Genomic DNA, 18919 nt, shown 5'->3' with positions numbered 1-18919 from the left:
TCCAGTTTTTCCACAGTGTAACAAGGGACACGTGTCTGTAAGGCACCTACCTTTTGGATTGAGTTGTCCCATTACAAAGCGAGGAGAAGCCAAGTGGAGTTTTTATTAGCCAGTGGGCTAATTTCGGAGCCTGGGCTTCCATAAACCTGCCATTGACCACTCTGAATATGGTATAGACAGGTGCTCGCTTATGGGTGTTGAGCTCAGCAGTTAATTCCCTGTGAAGGCCATGCTTTCAAAATCAGGAGGATTTATAATTAGGAAAGTCACTGTGCCTAATACAAACAAATGGTTTAATAAAGCAAGCCTCTGAGGTGCTTGCAAGAGGGATACCAGTGCAATTGAATTTTACCCGCATTTTTTGCTTGTGATGCCAATTCCTGCTATTGCATGGATTACTTAAGCTCCTCTCCCTGCAGTACCTGGGCTTTCTCCTTCCTTCGTGCCATACATACTGCTTCCAATTCAAGACTCTCAAAGCATTTAAATTATTCAGGAATGGTCCTGAGCATCAGCATTTTTCCAGAGCTGGCCAATCATGAATTCAGTCTCCAAAAAATGTGTGGAGGGGATTATTCTTCTGATTTGACAGATGCAGAAACCAAGGCACAGAATAGTTAAATGATTCACCTGACACTGGACTGGAGAAGTTGCAACTGGTAGGGCCAAGAAGAGGAGCCAGGAAGCCCGACTCCCCGGGCTCTTGTTCTTGCTACCGGACAGAGACATCTCTACTCCATGCATGTAGTCTCAGTTCAAGAGGCAAGATGGAGAAGCCCTGACAGTACGTCCATGTGTGGCTTGGAGGAAAGGCAGATGTGTTATAAAGCTAGTTAAAAGTGGGGTTTGCAAGTTCTTACCCAGTCTAAAAGCAGGTAGCACACCTGGTTACACAGAGCATTGCAATGCTCACATAAAATCATAGAAAATTGGGGTTGGAAGGGACATCAGAGGTCTAGTTCAACCCCCTGCTCAAAGCAGTTGAGTTGTCTCATTACAAAGTGAGGAGAAGCAAAGTGGAGCCTTTATTAGCCAGTGGGCTAACTTCGGAGCCTGGGCTTCCATAAACCTGCCATTGACCACTCCGAATATGGTATATACAGGTGCTTGCTTATGGGTGTTGAGTTCAGCAGTTAACTCCCTGCGAAGGCCATGCTTTCAAAATCAGGTGGATTTATAATCAGGAGAAGTCACTGTGCCTAATACAAACATATGGCTTAATAAAGCAAGCCTCCGAGGTGCTTGCAAGAGGGATACCAGTGCAATTGAATTCTAGGACCATCCCCAGCCAGATCATCCCAGCCAAAGCTTTGTCCAGCTGGGCCTTAAAAACCTCCAAGGATGGAGATTGCACCACCTCTCTGGGTAACCTGTTTCAGTGTTTTACTACCCTCCTAGTGAGAACATTCTTCCTATTATCTAACCTAAACTTCCCCTTCTGCAACTTCAGACGGTTGCTCCTTGTTCTGTCATCTGCCACCACTGAGAACAGTCCAGCTCCATCCTCTTTGAAACCATCCTTCAGGTACTTGAAGGCTGCTATTAAATCCCCTCCAGTCTTCTCTTCTCTAGACTCAATAAGCCCAGTTCCCTCAACCTTTGCTCAGAAGTCATGTGCCCCAGCCCCCTCACCATTTTTGTTGCCCCCTGGTGAACTCTCTCCAGTGTGTCCACATATTCCCCTTTGTGACTGTTTTTGCCTTGTGCAGTGATGGGGCAGTCCATATGGCCAGAAGCAAATCCCTATGGCTAGATTAAAACCACGATATTGGCACCAGCTGTCTCTGAGCTTCTGAGTTTGATTCAAAACTGAACCTTCCCCCAGTTTAGGGATGTGGATCTCCAGCCTAGAGGTTGTGGCATTGGAGCCTGGTCCCATAGATGTCAATGGGGGAGGCTGCTTTTCCACTTACGTGACTTGTGACTGGGGTCCAACTTCTGATCTGAGGTTAGTGTCTGCTTTATGGGGAGCCAGCAGTGTGGCAGACACCCGCTAGGCGCTGACGTGTTGTGCGTAGGGGGCCGCTATCTTCTTTTCTGTAGCTCAGGCGTGCTTCTCATCAGGGGATCACTAATACTGCAAAACCAGAAACCACCCTCTGCAAAGCGTGGCCAAAGGAGGAGGCAAAGGAAGGGTCTAAATATTGATTTCAATATTTATTCTGTGATTAATATCACAATTCACCATAATAGTTGCACTATTTGTCATCCGTTTAGATGAACCGCAGTATAATAAAAATGATAGTTTCAGCAAGTGAGTTTTTGCATATATTAAAATGCAGACTCTTACAACAGCAACAAAAATGTGCAACGGCCTCCCCTTCCCCAAAGGAACCGAACCGAACCAAACCAAACCAAACCAAACCAAACCAAACCAAACCCTTCTGCTGAGGTATTTAGTCATGCTACTCATTTAACAGGAGCAGGGAAAGAAAGACTCTCATGGGTATAGCTTTGGATGCCCCTGCACTGTTTCGTTGTGGGGAACAGGATCAGTTCAGTAGGGTCTGGAAGCAGTACTCACTGTAGTCTTCACACTGACTTCGGCAGGCACTGGGTAGAGCCCTTACGGCCCAAACCTGTTCCTGTTGGCAACACACCGATGATTTCAATGGGAGCAGGATCCAACTTTTTAACGTCTGATCATGTGAGGTGCTGAGCACCTCGGTTTTCCACCTGGACCCCTCAGGTTGGAGCCCCCAGAGGGGCTGGCCTGTGAGCAGATCAGGTGCGCAGCCCACTGCTGTAGCAAACCACAACGGGAGGAAATCAATCCTTCCTTGGCAGTTTTAACCACTTTTTTTTTAAACATCTTCCTTTTCTTCCATACTTTGTTCCAAGCTAAACAATGATAAAAACCTTGTAGACCATCAAAACTGATACCACATATCAACAGAGATGGTGAAATGTCAAGCTTTAAACATTTATTACTCAGATGATGTATTTTATAGCATACAGTGGTGCTGGATGTTGTAGAAACAAGACAGAATTGTCTCGGAGAGTCATCGTCTCCCGTGTTTAACAGTCACTGAAATGCTGAAAATAATGGTGGTTTTCTTTTTCTCTAGTAGGAACATCTAGACTGTTGCCCCCCGCCCCCCCGAAAAGTATGTTTTCTTTTTTTTAAAGCGCTTAGTTTAACAAATACGATAAATGATTAAATTAAAAATATTGCTTTTCAAATGCAATAAATACACTCCCCTGCCTCCCCCCCCCAATTACTTGTTAGCGTAACTGCATTCTGAGGGAAACCACAGCTCCTTTTGCTTTTGACACTGGACTTGGAAAAACTTTAGTGTTATTTTTCCTGAAGATCAGAGAAGTACCCAACTGGTTGGGATAATAACTAACTGAGAAGAGCAAAATTAGTGTAAATCTATAAAATACCCACAGGGGAAATAAAAAACAAATTTAAGATTTTGAGAGACTTCCAAGTGAGGGATACTGTAAAAATAAGTATGAAAATAAATCATAGGGTCTTCTGACAATTTTTCTTTCATAGTTATTCATCATGCCAAGAATAGATACTAATTAAGCTCCTTTGGGGGAAGAGAGAGATCCAAGCACATTGCTTACTTTACTGGTTTCACCCCCTTCAGTCTTCACCCTTCATATAAATGAGTTTTCTCCAAACAGTGGTGAAATCTCATGGGAGAGAAAAAAAACAAGTTACATTGCGGAAAACTAAAACCTTTGGCTCGGAAATAATTTCACTAGGAAACCAGTCTAATCACATGCCATATAGACTCTGGGCAGACAGCTAACCATGCTAGAGCAGAGGACTCCACAAATCTGTTCTTCATTTGAGCTCTCCCCCTCCTCCTCCACCCTGATGGCAAATGTAGTTGCTGTATTGTTCAGAAAACAGTTTGTGCCTAGCCCCAGTAGCATCTCAGGGGCCTTCCAACACCGCTGCTGCTGGTCTCAACCTGGATCTGCTGCAGATTGCAAATGAGGGGATGTCTCCCAAGGGAGAAAGCAAGACCATTTCAATGGCTTGTATATGAAGGGCGTGATGCTCTGCTGGTGTAAAATGCCATCTCTACAAAGAAGCTATTCTGACTTACACCAGCTGAAGTTTTGCCCCAGTGCATCTAAGTACACTCTCCCTACTCTGAGCTGGTTTAGTCCTCAGGGAACAAGTCTGTCAACTATTTTTACTGAGAAGAGTACAAAGGTGGATACTTCCCATTGCCTAACAGAAACAGAAACAGTTGCTCATACTCCTTCAGGAGGTTATTTGAATAGACACTAAAAATTTGCAGTCTTTAAAGAAAGCCAAAAAAGCTCATGTTGAATTTTTCTTACAATGAAACACAAACATGTAAAAACCAGTCCTCTGCTTTACAGACATCTCATGGATTCATGATACTGTATCCAGCTACCTCCCTGGTACAGGAGTCTCCCAACACAGAGCATCTTATAGGATGCTAATTACACCAGTGAGATACTGGTGATACTGGTGACATCTTCACATCCGAATGGTGGACAGTTTCCAGATATTCTAGAAACCTGGAAACAACAAGTTGTCACCAACCTTAGATTAAGAGCAAAGCTATGTTGTGCCGTTTCCTTCATTCCCTAGCAATACTGTTCAGTGGTTAGTAACATCACATGTACATCTGACAGTTACTCATGGACTTGAAAAAGATAGGATTGGTGGTGTTTATAATTCCAGGGAAAAAAATACATTTTCAGTCAACATTTAGATTCACATATATTGATGGCGCAATCAAAATACCAAATTACAAAGCAGTTAATGGCAGAATGAACATACGTTAATTAAATGTTGGATATAAATCACAATCATTAAAAAGATGGTTTCCACATCACAAGTAGTTTTTAGACATTGTCCAAGGAAGGTTGGGAGAAATCCCAGAACTGCAGAACAAAGCAAGGGGCCGAATCCATTGAGCCAGTGTTCCTGGGTGCCGGGCCGCAGGTAGAAGGCCTTCTCTATTAAAGGCAAGCAATGAATAAACCTTAGGGTGGGCAGTGGGGAAGCACTTAAACAGAATGACTGCCACGTGGCTTGGCTTTGCCTCTTAATGCTTCAAGAAAATTGCCAGCGACTAGGTGAGAATTCAAGGTCTTGGGAATGCAATATCCAGTTCTCCTCTGGGGTTTTCCATTTTCTTCCTTCGATACATTCAAAGGTCGAACAGGAAACGGTGGGATTGTATCAGGTGGAAGACAGAAGCCACAAACATTGGCAAGCTTACTGGTAGGGCCTGGAGGAATAGGAGGTGAGGGCGGTGGTGATCAGAGGCACTAGTACTCCAACCTACCATCATGTTTGATCATGGTACGTGTTTCCCATTAGGGTTCGGCTCGTGCCAGTCTTTTGGTCTCTGTTTCCCCTTAAAAAAAATCAAAACAAAATCTAATTCTCCCCCCACTTTATTCTGGAACAAGGAGCAGCAACTGAATCGGGAAAACTGCTTAAATAGTGATGCTGAGTGGCTGACAAAGCAAGCCAACACTCAACTGCGTACCAGCCACACATTGGAAGCCTCCATGACACTAGATCAACCTTGAAAAATTCATAGACACTAGGGCTGGAAGGGACCTCGGGAGATCATCGAGTCCAGCCCCCTGCCCCAAGGGCAGGAAGTCACCTAGGGTCAAAGGATCTCATTTTATTCATCCAGGATAATTTTCTTTATTAAAAAAACAAACAAACCAATCTTTGCCTTCAGTTTGTACCATCCTGACAGGAAAAGGGAAAATAGATTTTGTGCCTGGAGTCCTAAAAAACTGAAATTTTGTGAGGCTGTGCTCCGTTCAGTCTGAAATGATCACTTCTTCCATATCCCAAAGAATGGGTCCTCAGGGAGCAGATATTTATGGAGGGTTTGAGTCAAAATATACAACGCAGATGCTTATAATGTTGCTGAACCTCGTTGGTCCTATAAAGTCCAACCTCTCACGACTATCCGAGACACAACATTCATGCCTCTGCTATGACAATACTTCTCGTTTCCCAATGTAACTCAGGGAAGAAGTGCTAACTTGCCAGTCAGCCCTGGTCAATTCTAGAACAGAAATCAATCTTTCTAGAGAAGCCCAGCAACATTAGAGAATTGTTTCACAGTTGAATCATGGATTTTTCTTTCTTTCTTGGAGACATTACAATTGAAGTTCCTGTTTCCTGCTGTTTTCCCTTGCTTCATATGTGCCTTCGAAAACACCCAGCCGACCATCAGCTGAAAAGTTCAAATAGTTGCGAATCATGAAACAAATCTCTTCTCCTCCTGTGGCATTTTCTCTGTTGGAAATTTCTGCCCTCAAACTTGGCTTCCCACATGTAATTTTTTTTCCTCAAGTCACAGACGGATCTGATTTTCTTTTACGCCTCCATAAAACATCCTGAACATCCAAAAAAGATCTGGATTGAATCTTTATTCTTCTCAACAAGCTGGCAAAAATTAAACCTAGTGGAAGAAGGGATGGGTCTCAGTTGCAGAGCTTAGTTTTAGATCTGCTTTGCCCTGCAGCTGCTGGCGGTCTGGATCTGGGGGCTTGTGTTCAGGCCTTGTTTTTAATTAGGAATTGTACTGTTTCCATGAGGTGGGGTGGGCCTGCCATATCCGTATGTGTTGTCATTACCAGGGGAAAGGAAAGTAAATTGAATAATAAGAGGAACGTAGAGAAAAAAAATGGACTATGCCACTACCCCCAACGTATTTCAAGCGGTGATCAGTAGCCCAAACCACAAACTGCCTTTTGGAAAATAATTTGTGCGTGTTATAAACACTGAAATGGATTTCCCAAGAGTGTTTTCTAGACCTGTTGCAGCAATGCAATTGTGGGAAGGTTATACAGGAATTAATGATCACTGCCTGATCCACCTGATGTGGGGGGCTGTGGTCAGGTGGCATGTGTATGGGAGGACGGTTATCTATTCCAGCTTCACCTTCTAGCTTTCCTCTGTAATGTGCCCTGAACAAATACAGGGAAATTCCTCTCTTCATTTCTGTTAGACTTCATCAAGTAAGCACCAGAAGTGATTTAGTAAGTAAAAGCATCAATAAAGAAGCAAATAAGGAAACCACCAAGCCCTGACATCATTTCCTGGTCACCGTTTAGGAAGTGAAGTAATGGCCTGGCAGTCCCTCTTTACCAATACAACACTGCCAAAATAAGTGACTTCAAAGCACATTTCAAATGCTGGACCAGAAAAGATTTCCGTCTCCAAAAATAATCCAAAACTAGTTAACAGGTCTTAAAAGTGTGGTTAAAAATGCTCTGACCCCAAACAAATAAATACCACACTCTCCCAAATCACTTGCCTTGGCCTATACATTGGGAATCAGATCCTTAGGTCACTAAGTGCTTTCTGGGCAGTACTGAGCATCCACAAGGTCCATGGACTTCACTGGAAATTAAAGGTTTCACCCCACTGCAGGATCAGGCCTCATGGAAAGGTTTAGTGGGGAGCTTTGCTCTTCTCAGAAATCACACACCTGGTAGAGCATGGAGTCTTTATGAAATAAAGGTACCGAATGCTCAGAAGCTGCCAAATTTGTGTGTGCTTCAAAACTACTCCTTATTTTAAGACTGTCTCATCCTAATAACACATGCTACATACATACTGTTTGCCTTCTTCCTAGTCGCCTCAAATCAGTGGTCTCTCTCCTCCCTGTAGGCCTGACTGCACGGGGGGAGTTTTGAAAATGCTTCCCCCATTGTCCAGACAGTTCAGGTTCATTGGTGTCAGCGTCACTGAGCGCCCTTGGGTAGATACAGTTCTGCATCCACTAACCCTAATCTAGTCAATATGATGCTTACACTCCTGACGACAGCTTCCCTATACAGGGGCTCACAATGTCTCTAATACTAATAAAACTCATCTGGGCAGGCAATTTGGGATTGAACTGGGAACCCCGAAGGCTAAAAGCATGAGCCACCACAGCTTTAGCTAAAGACTCATCAATGTTCCCTAGCTGAGGGTGCACCCTTTGCAGACTGGACACTCGATGGACACGGCAATTCAAATCCCACACAAGCCTCCCTGTATGCGACACCCTCTGTTTTGACTGACACACCCAGGATTAAACTGGAGACCCCCGTAAAGCTAAAGGCATCAACTGTTGCATGCAGGTCCTTTGCTGGGGCTTTGACAGATTTGTAGCCTCACTGGACTGGGCGCACACAGACAACTCCAGTGGGGTAGGCCTCCTCCTTTTGCTACCTCCAACATCTGTCTCTAGACATTCATATTGCTCTTCTCCTAACACTTATTTTGGGGAAAGAAACACACCACGTGGAGCACACTCTGCCCGGGAGTTACACTGATTAAAAGATAGTCCTTCAAGGGATGCGAAGAGCGGGAAGCCTCACCTTTCTACTTCCACATCTATGTAATACCAACCTAGACACACTCATTAGGAAACTTAAGCTAGTCAGAAGCCAAACTAGAAACCTATATTTTTTGGCTTTTCTTTTGTCTTTCCCTTACAAATGCCATATAACTTGCTGTCGTCTATTTATTGGTTTCCAAAGATGAATTTCAAGTCTTCATTTCCCCCCTCACCCTGTATATTATTAGGCCCAACTATAATGGGCCAGGTTTAACTGTATAATTACAACTGTGACTTTAATTACAATAAAGCACTTTTTAAACAAACGAAAAACAAACAAACAAACAAACAAAAACGGCTTATAGCGTAGTGGATGCGGGATATCGAGTCTTTAACAGCAACAGCAAACGGCTGCAGAATTCCTGTGTTTCTTCGAGTTCCCAGCACAGAGCGCACGTTTTTCAATTACCGTAACAGGCTACTGGCAAGATGTCTGTGGCTAGGGCACGTCTAAAGTGGCTTTTTTTATTTTATTTTGTTTTGACTTCTCCTTTTAATTTAGCATCTTTGTGCGCCCCACTCACGGGCTCACATCATAAAGTTGTTTTCTTGTTTTAAAGTTGATAGCAACTGTTCATTTAAAAAAAAGCAAAACAAAAGAGCAAAGAGAAAGAAAACCCAGTGCAAATGAAAATTCATCTGGTGTGAAGTCCTAGTCTAGCATCAGATTTTGAAGGGCATGGGTGGGGGAGAAAAAGTTGAAGACAAGAGGAGGGTACAAAAAGAAAAAAAAAGAAAGCAAGCTCCGCTTGACAAAAGCCGTCAATTACCAGCGTCTGGAGTGGAACGTGTCTTGCTTTGTCCTCCCAAGACATCTGCTGCACGTTGTCTCCTGCCAGTTGGCCAGTGCAAGCCAAGAGAATGGTGTGAAAACAATCCTCGCCTGCACTTCCACTCGCTTTTCAAATTCTCCATGTTCTTTTCTGAAGCCAGACAATGACACGGCGGGATGCACTGCTGCATGAGCAATGGTTTAATAAAAGAAACCTAAAACAAAAACACGGCGGGGAAGAGGGCTGGCACTTGGCAACACAGCTGAGAAGAAACATGCTTCTCCCCCCACCCCCACGAACATATTCTTAAGCATGCTGGCGTTTTGTCTTCTTAGGTATTGAATCGTAAAGGGTCTTGCTTCTCCCTCTCCAGTAGCTGATCAATTTGTAGCACAGTCCTTTCCTGTTTCCTTTTAAGGTGCATGTCTTCTTCCTGCTCCTTTCCGTCCTCCCCCACCTCCCTTCCTTCTCAGGCTGTCAGTTTCTGGATTGTCTTGTTGTAGTACTGTGTGATGGTGGGCGTCAGGGGGTTCCAGTTGTTGGCGTGCAGCTCGATGACCTCGAGGAGGAGGGACCGTGTCAGCATGGACTCCGAGGGGCACAGCATCTTGTCGCGTGCTATCGCCAGCAGCTCTGTCATCATCTCGGGCAGCTGCTCCTCCAGCAGCCGGCCTGTGCTTTGCAGCTGTCAAGAGAGAAGGGTCAAAAGTTGCGTGTTAAAGTGCAAGTCGCCACGCTGGCTTTTATTATTGTGGAGTTTTAAAACTCTCCTGGTTGCAACGAAGGTGTCAGCTGGGGCTTGTTGGGCTTGGAGCCGGGGGGGGGGAGGAAATAGGCGGCTTGGCCAATCAGAGCAAGGCTAACAGAGAATCTGTCACTTTGTGGAGATCCTCCTGGAGAGCTTGCCTGCTTGCAAATAAGCTTGTAAATTATTAAAGAGCAAAATGCAGAGCTACATGCAGGCATATGGCACCACTGAAAGAGGGATGCTTGCTGTAGAGAAACGCAGTAGAGGAGCTGCAGATGGTCTGCTGTTTGCTGTCATATAACAACTCCCAGGCTTGTGGATACTACAGTGAATGGCATTCCACAATAAGGAGAAAATATTTGCCTACTGGGGCTGACATCCAAAAGTGCAGCCATCTTTCCGACAGGCAAAGGCATCACCTTCATTAGCACCTGCAGCTGAAACACGAGGGCAAATCATCAGGCAGCCTGACCTGTCTGGGTACGGGTACCAATCCCACTGAGGTGCCTCTTGCCAGGGTAGCACCCGCAGTTTAGACCTTGCCTACATCCAGATTTGCACCAGTGTAACAAAACGGCACAATTCTGTTAAATGGCAACAGGTTTGCATGTGAATGCCCTAACGACACTCTGAAAGTGGCTTGTTTTAGTCCATCTTAATGCTGTATAAAACAAATTAAGCTAAACCCTAGGAAGTATCTGTGCCCAACCCTGTGCAGGTTTGATTGAGAAAGGTTTAAAAATACACTCTAAGGCTGCGTCCAGATGAGCGCGGCCGTGCGGTATGTGGTGCTGCAGACACGTCTGCTGTGCTACATACCACACATTCAGTTGTTCTTTGTGCTGCAAGGTAGCAGCATGGGGCAGGGCTGGGGGTGGAAAAAAAAACCTGTGCAAAAAAAAAAGGCTGAGCAGCGCACATAGGGGCATTGCACTCCACCCAAAACTGGAGCCTGGCTGGCTGGTGCCACAGACCGGCTGCCAGCTAGGATCTGAGCAGCAGGATCACCACTGCTGCAGCCTCAGGAGGTCCCCAGGTAAGGCTGCTGGGGCTAGCCCAGTGCTGGACCCAGCCCAGTGCTGGACCCAGCCTCCCCCACCTGACTTGGGGTAACCTGCTGTGCACCAGAGGGCACGTGGCACAGGCACTCCTCAGGGACATGAATTAGTGGCAGATAGTGTGTCGCTGCTTCTTGTCCCTGGGGAAACAAACGTCCACGCTTGTGTGGACATGGCCCAAGAGTATCAGCACAACAGAAACAAGGTAATGCAAGGGAAGGTAGGGTGCAAATTTATGGTGAATCAGCTATTCCAGTCAACAGCCCATGTGCTTGCTTTTACGTCATAGTCAACCACTGTGCTTATCAATTGTCGTGGAGTAGCTGATGTGCTGTAAATTCACATGCCACCTTATCCAGCAGCAGCTTACTCATGTGCCCACACCCGTATTTAAATCAGTGCCAGTTTTTGTACAGTCACGGCTCAGGCTGAGGATACAATCTGAGCCTGTGAAAAAGAGAAGTTGGGCCTTAGCCTAGATGAAAATACACTCATTTATATCCATATATCTGTACACATGTTTATATACATACACACACGTGATATACTTGTGTGTGTATAAATGTATGACTCACTACCCCACTAATTGCTAAATCAAACACTTCAGACTGGCACAGTCTCTCTCCACGTCTCTGTTTTACTCATTTGGTGCTCTAAGCAGGTCTCATATTAGTAAGACTCCACACATTGTGAAATAACATGTGCTTATCTGTTATGAGATTCTCAACATTAAGACCAGGTACAGACATTACATTTTTATTGGTATAAATGATCGGAAAATGGTCTATACCTGTAACAGAATAGAAATTCGGCACTCAAAAGCAGTTTATACCCATAGGAGAACAGAATTTCGGCACACGCAGACTGGTTTAAAAATGGTGGCGCCCAGTCTAACAATGTGTGTGCTGTTCGTTACTGATCTAAAGTAGGCTGCTTACAGAAAGCCACATAACTTAAATCAATTATGCCCTGGGCTTTTTGAATGTCTGTACCTAGCTTAATAAGGGTGAGACACTTAAGAAACACTGGCTCATTCATGCGGGGAAGGAAGATAAGTCTTGTAACAGCTATTTTGCAAAGGGAGAATTAGATGTATAGAAGTCACTTGGAAGGCACTTGCCTAGTCTAAATTCACACAAAGCCCAAGGCAAAGCAGGGACCAGAATGCCTGTCTCCAGAATACTAGACCTTGCCTTTGCCAAGACATATCAAGATCATCTCTAATTACAGGTGGGGCTGGTCTGTTAGTAAAGTTGTTTGAGACTTCCTCATAGTAAGCCTGTTGCTTATAAAGAAGGAGCAAGTAAAAAGGATTGACATGGGAAAAAGGAAAGGAAAGTCCTTGTTTTTTAATAACAAGATCACATACTATTTTTCCCATCCTCAGTGCAGAGGATGGACCAAAGCTGGGGATGATCTTGGACTGTGCAGTGACAGAGGCTGTCAGTAGGACCCCTGCCTCATACTGCAGAGGTATGAATGAGGGAGAGGACTGCAGGGAGAGAAAGTCTGTGTTTAAGGCAGGTGAATGCTGCCTTGGAGAACTTATTTCTATTCCTGCTTTTGCCACAGAGTGCCTAAGGGAGGCTGGACATGTCACCTTTTACAGGGGTTCATGATCTGTGCGTTCCTCATGTTCTGGGTGCCCAGCTAGAGACTTTGAGGTCTTACCTGCAGAAGTGCTAAGCACTCATGGTTGTAATGGAAGTCAGTGGGAGCTGTATTTTCAAATGCTAGAAAATATTACGTGTTTTGAAAACACAAGTCCTGGGTGTCTCAAATCATGCACCAGAAGTACTGGAAACTTTTTTAAATTTAATCTCTTAATGTTTCTGTAAGCTAGGGATAATGAAAACCCCTTGTTTCCAAAAGGTATTGTGAAAGTGAATTCACAAATGAATGTAATAAATTCTAACATGACAGCAGTGAGTGTGACTAAAAGGTCCATGAGGAAGTTCCCAATGCTGTCTCCAGAGCAGAGCTTGAATAGCAAGCAGGAGGTGAGGCATGGGGTCCCACCCTGAATAGGGACGAGGAAACAAAATGTTGAACAGTGACTGTGCAGACAGAAGTGCAGGTCCCAGCTGTAACTCAGAACGATTTGTGCAAAGCGCTCTGAGTTACAACGTTCGCCCAGACCAAACGGAAGTTCACTGTTGGATCCAGGGGGAAGGGGACTGGCTGGGAGCCAGACTCCCATAGCCAGGGCTGTAGCAAGCAGGGTGGTGACTGGGGTGATCACCTCAGGCACCAAAACAAAGGGGCACCAACAAGCACTGCCCAGCAGGGGCAGCGTGCAAGATGGAGCCATGAGTGGCAGGTTTGTGGGGGCACGGGGACAGGGGAAGGGCAGCTCCTGCCACTTCATGCACTCCTGGGCAAGCATGGGGGGGGCGTGTACCCCCGGATCTGTGTGTGGGGTGAGGGCGGGCTGCCGCTGTGGGCTTTGCTCTGGGCACCAGACTTCATTGCTATGACACTGCCTATAGCAACGGCCAGTGTCTCTGCCAGTGCTGGCTGTTTTCAGAATGGGAGTGGGGAAAGGCAGCGGAGGGAGCTCGTTCTCGGGGCTCCCCAGTCGGTGCTCCACTACACCTGCCCCAGCCTCCTGGGGGGCTGAAAACCCCCCAGACTGAACTCCCTCCACTCCCTTTCCCCCCTCCCATTTTGAAAACAGAGACAGGCTGGGAGCTCAGCAGACACATGTTACAGAAGACGCTACATTTTGAAACGTCTTTATCTTGTATCTCATGCAATGAGGGGGTCAAATTTTCACCAGATCTGCCATTTTTGAAGCTGCCTGCAGCTGTGCACTTGTGTTTGGTCACAGCTATAAACTACTTTCTGTGGCCAGATCGGGCACAAATTGTCACTTCTGTCTGCACCTGCATGAGGTAGGGGTCCAGTTGAAAAAGCAGCATGCAAATAAACCACATACCCCCAGCTAAGACATATGCCTTGTTTGGGGAAGAAAACAAGAAGAAAAAAAGGTTTCTTCTCTTAGCCAAACTGCTTAGAATTGGTTTCCTCATTTAACACATGCTAATTTGGGGGGAAAAAGGGAGTGTGCTATGTGAACAAACAAATTACTTTCACGAGGCCAATGACTTAAGGCCACACACAGACTTAATTCTTGTATTTCCCTAACATTTTGAGTATCTGACTTTGCAGCTTTAATCACGTTTGTTTTCAATGAAAATGTGTATGTGTAATATAAAAATCCAGCAAGGGTCCATTTAGTAGCATGGCAGCATTCGTGTGCCATGTGGTGACTTCAGAGATTTCTATTTTAGATTCTGGGCCTCAGACTGGATGGGGAATGAGAGTGCACTGTGTGTGCCTAAGGTGATGTCTGTCTAATCTCTATGGGATACTATAAGGTGCTCTGTGTTTGAGTGATGCCTGCTAGTCAAAGCGCTGCACTATCCAAGGGGTATAAAGTACTGGGTTAAAGCAGCAGTATGTTGGAGGAAGGAATAATGGAGGAAGGAATAATGGAGGACTGAAGTAGGGACTGAAAAGGGAACAAATCTTGAGGCAAGGAAAATAAACCATCCCAGTGAGACAGGTAAGGGGAATATTAGTTTCTGAGCAAGAAGTGTCTGCTCTACCTATGTCCTGAAGGAGGAAATGGTTGTAGCCCTATCTAAAGACAGCTCAGTATCTCCTGGAACCATGTTCTAAGCAAGAATCTGGTGCATAGGCAACAGGACTTTGAGTAAGTTTTGCATCCACATCCAAAGCTTTAGCTTGGCTACTGAAAACAGTAGATATGTAGCAGGCAGTGGTGTTTTTATTCCTTTACATATGCTCATTTATTGTCCTGTGAACAGGACCTTTATGAACACACATGTAAAGTATGAAGGGGCTGGGGAACTGTCTTTATACCCTAGATGTATAATGATGCCTCCAGGAACTGCAAGCCAATGCTGGCCACGTGAGGCACTAATTCAGTCCCGACTCCTGGGAAGAGTGATAGCTACTGAATAGGAACCTCAGCTGGAAAGGACCTTCAGGGTCACTGAGTCCAGTCCCCGGCTACTGCAGGCACCAAGTCATATATGTCCTTTCATAAGCTTATGAATCACCAGTGTTACTTCAGAATTTCCCCACCCAGCACTGGCCTGGCTTGACTATACCAGTATTTGGCTTGCGAGGGGAGCACATAGTACAAGGTAACATGGGCTGAAGGACCCAGTCTGCAACACTCAAGCATGAGGAAATACAGCTAATGATGATGTTATCATCCCTGTTCTTAGAAAAGGAGTCATGGGAGTTTTGATGACAACAGGTGGTGAGGATCTTGGTTTTACACCTCTTCCTGGGTCTCTCACTCGGTACAAGGTGACGAGGCTGCAAGGTTTCAATGTTCTTTTCGAGCAGTTTCGTTTTCAGTGCAGTGTCTCATTGCAATAAACACCAACGGGTGCGTGTAGATGTGCCGGGCAGCATGAAATTACAGCGCGTCAGAGCAGATTCGATGAATCGAGCGTGATCATAAGCATACTCGGGCAGCGTCCCCGCACTTCAAGATGGCAGTGGGGGGTGCTTTAATTAGTTTAATTAATAGTTAAAGCGCCTTCACCGCCATTTTGAATTGTGGGATGCTGAATACATGAAACACTGTGGGCGCTTTAATTACAGAGGCTACCAAAACCTGCTCTAATTAAAGCACACCCCCCAGGAACACGTGTAAAGACACCCAACATATTAAAAAAAATACAGTCAGAGGGCCTGATTGTCCACCTCTCAGCTTTTGTGTCACCACACGCAGAATAAGCATAAAGGAGGTTAAAAAGGATTTCCATTCTGATTTTGTGACATTTTAGTGCCACCTGGCACAGGTGGAAACAATGGCAAGAGGCACAGTGGCTGGGGCTTTAGGTCCAGACTATCAGGGAGTCCAAGGGCTCATTCCTACCTCCATGGAACAGCAAAGGACGGCGTCTTCTTTCACATCCTGAGATTGCAACAACTGCAAAAGAGGGGGAAAGAAACAAAACAGAAGGAACAGTGAGGAAAGTATGCCCTTTTCCTGTTCTCTTACGATACTTTTACTGCCAGAATGCTTTTTCTAACTTTCAGCCTGCACTGACGATACCCCAGAAGTAAAAGAAGAAAGTTTTGGGATGGAAGGAAAAAGATATCTTTGGTGTAGATTAAGAGGAACAAGGACAACATGCAGAAAAATAATATAATCAGCATTTCTTCCCATGAGACCAATGAAGCAAAACAGAACATACAAGTTTTAGAGCAAAGACTTTTAGGTAAGTTTTAGCTAGATAATGGTTAATTTTATGATGTAGGTAACTGTACAGAGGGAAATGCACATAACCCAGGCTGCTCGATAGCAGCTGGATGATCATTTTCAGCCTGTACTAGAGAAAAGCTATTGATGCCCTTACCAACTCAGAAAGCCCTGGGAACGCTAATGTCCACCTTGGACCTCTCTATTCCTTTTCAGGACCAGTATTTTGAACAGGCACAAAATCACAAGGCAGCAAGCGTTACCTCTTATACAACAGGAATTGATACTACTCCTGTTATCCTGATTTTGTACTGACTCACTTCACTGATACCAGTGCAACTGCTTCCAACTGCGAACGGAAATCTCTGCAATGAGATTAAATTTTCCTCCTAGCTCACTAGTGTTGACTAGAGATGGGGAGATGGATTTTCACTGGGCTCCCCAGCGAATTTCGTCTCCTAGGCCTGGGAACGAAATGCATCAAAGCAGAATGCTATCGCCAGTACTGGACCTTGATAATGTGGTAGTTACATTTCCCACTCTGTTCCCCAATATGCATTGTTAGCACTACTCCTGGACCCTGCTCTTCCTTTTCTATTCCTATCCCAAACAAGAACCCGACCCCCTCCTTTTTAAAAAGAATTTATAGGCATGTGCAACTTTAAAGAGAAGCCCAAACCCCTTACATATCCACAGGCCATGCATGGTGTAGGGACTCTGAGGGCAAGCGTCCACAATAAGCTAAAGAATGACCTCCTTCAAATGCTTCCCAGCAGATTCTTCGTCACATGTTTTGAACCCAGGGTGCTTTGTAAAGGAGAGGCTGCTCTATCCACCAACGTCAAAACTGAGGGTTGTTTTAGTATCACCTAGTTCAGGGCGCAAGAGTCAGGTCCCTCAAAAATAATCATATTGGTTTCAAAGCAGATTTAAAAAAAAAATAATTTTAGTTCTTTTAAAACTTGATTTCTGGTTTATAAACTTTCATGTGCACTCACGTTACACTTTCAAGCTTTTCTTGACAAGCATAAGGGCTAGACTTTTAGGTGTTTTTTATTTTTTTAGTGGAAGCTGAACTTCTCACTTAATTACCCAACTGCATGAGCTGGGGCTTTATGAAAAACTCCAAATGTCATCAGACTTATGATAAAACCACAAGAGCTGGCAGCATTGCTGTGTATGCACAGAAGCTGCACGTGTTCTGCTTTAAGTCAGTTTAAAAATGATTTAAAGTCAGGTAAAGACTTACATGGGCTCTTGTACCAATTTAAAATAGAAATGTTGTACCTGTCGATTTATCAGTACAAGCAACAGTGATCTACATCAGGTTTACATTGATTTAAGAGTGTCCATATTCAACGTTGCACAATGTTATTAAATTGGCTTTCAATCAGCATCTTTTGTTAAGCTGACTTTAACTGTACAGACTCACTCTAAGAACTCATATCTGCATTGGTAATCTGCCTTATCTTTTTTAAATCTCGCCATCTTTTCCCCCTCTTTTGCCTTTATTCAGATGGATTTTTTTGTTCTAAGATTAAAATGGAAAATATTGGGTGAAAAGAATGAAACAAAAGGCCATAGCATGGCTTTAAAGTTCTCTCTCTCTTTTCTTTCTCTTCTTTCTCTCCCTCTTGCACACACTGGGCCTTGTTTGCTTTGAAGATGCTGTTTATAACACCTAGTTCATGGGTTATATCTCACATCAGCCAAAGGTTCAGCCAGGCTTTTGAACGTTCACACCAGTTCTTCCAAGTTTATCTTTTTGTGGAGTTGTTTGGAAAATGTTAGTTAAGCCCCTGCCACATACATGCTCAGAGATAAGTTCTCATAAACAGTTCACAGATTCTTCTCAACTGTATTCCCGTTTTTTAATAAACCTAACAAAAATAATTGCAATTAGGGATGACCATAAATAAGCAATAGTCTAGAAATATATTCCTTGGGTAATTAGCAGAGACCAACTTCCTAGCGCAGGATAAAACTGGGTTGCAAATTCACAAGTTCTCCTCCTAGTTTTTTTTGTTCCTGTCAGATGAAGACTGCAGAACAGTGATTGTAGAAATGGAGGCTTTATATTTATTTCCTTCTGTCATTTTATCTAGATTAGTGCGGGTCAAGCCTTTTGGCAGGCATGCCACACATTACACTTGCACCCTCTACAACTGCCACTCTGATCCCCTTCCCAATCTGCTGCTCCACTTTCTGCTCCCAGCCCTGTGCTCCCTGCCTGATCTGTTGCTCTGCTCTCTGCTTCCTCCCCTGTGCCGCCTGCCTAATTTGCTGCTTTGCTTTCTGCTCCCTACCATATCTGCCACTGTGCTGCCTGTCCCCTCCACAATCTGTTGCATGCCACACACAGAGGTAATCCATGCCATATGGAGACTCTAAAACAAGGTAGGAAAGACAGAAGTTTGGCTTTACCTGCCCTGTCACTGAATGGTTAATAGCACGGGATGGTTAATGTGGCCTGTGTCCATATACAACCCAGCTAATTTTCACTTAGTGACTATGAGTCTTATATTCAGAAGTCCAGACAGGTCTTTATTCACCTCCTTCCATGCAGAGGTTCCCTCATGTACCTAATATGACACAATGCTTTGCTGAATAAATGAGACTACCTGCACAGCCCTCAGTACAGGGGGCTGGGATAACCCAGAGGGCATTACCTTATGTGTGGCTGGTGCCATCCTGCATGCATGTCTCATTATAGTCTAGCTGCCCAGATT

The 18919-nt window shown here is 44.6% G+C and overlaps 1 protein-coding gene across 6 annotated transcripts in view; it reads right to left on the bottom strand.

Moving 5' to 3' along the window:
* Positions 1-6120: 6120 nt before the first annotated feature.
* The window catches only part of CTIF (cap binding complex dependent translation initiation factor), a 378020-nt gene continuing 365221 nt past the window's right edge, over positions 6121-18919 (bottom strand). For 4 of the 6 annotated variants that reach the window (XM_019518141.1, XM_019518143.1, XM_019518144.1 and 1 more), the window contains 2 exons: positions 15864-15917; positions 6121-9821 (listed from right to left, as the gene is read on the bottom strand). In XM_019518141.1, the coding sequence (XP_019373686.1) occupies positions 9606-9821; positions 15864-15917 (270 nt within the window). In that variant the 3' untranslated portion in view covers positions 6121-9605. The remainder of the gene's footprint in view (positions 9822-15863; positions 15918-18919) is intronic. The other 2 variants (XR_002097493.1, XR_002097494.1) reach the window with 2 other exon arrangements.

The sequence above is a fragment of the Gavialis gangeticus genome, unplaced genomic scaffold, assembly GCF_001723915.1.
Source record: "Gavialis gangeticus isolate Ggan-Ray unplaced genomic scaffold, GavGan_comp1, whole genome shotgun sequence".
NCBI lineage: Eukaryota > Metazoa > Chordata > Crocodylia > Gavialidae > Gavialis > Gavialis gangeticus.
Note: the sequence above shows the minus strand (reverse complement) of the source record. Positions and strands in the feature narration are given on the sequence as shown.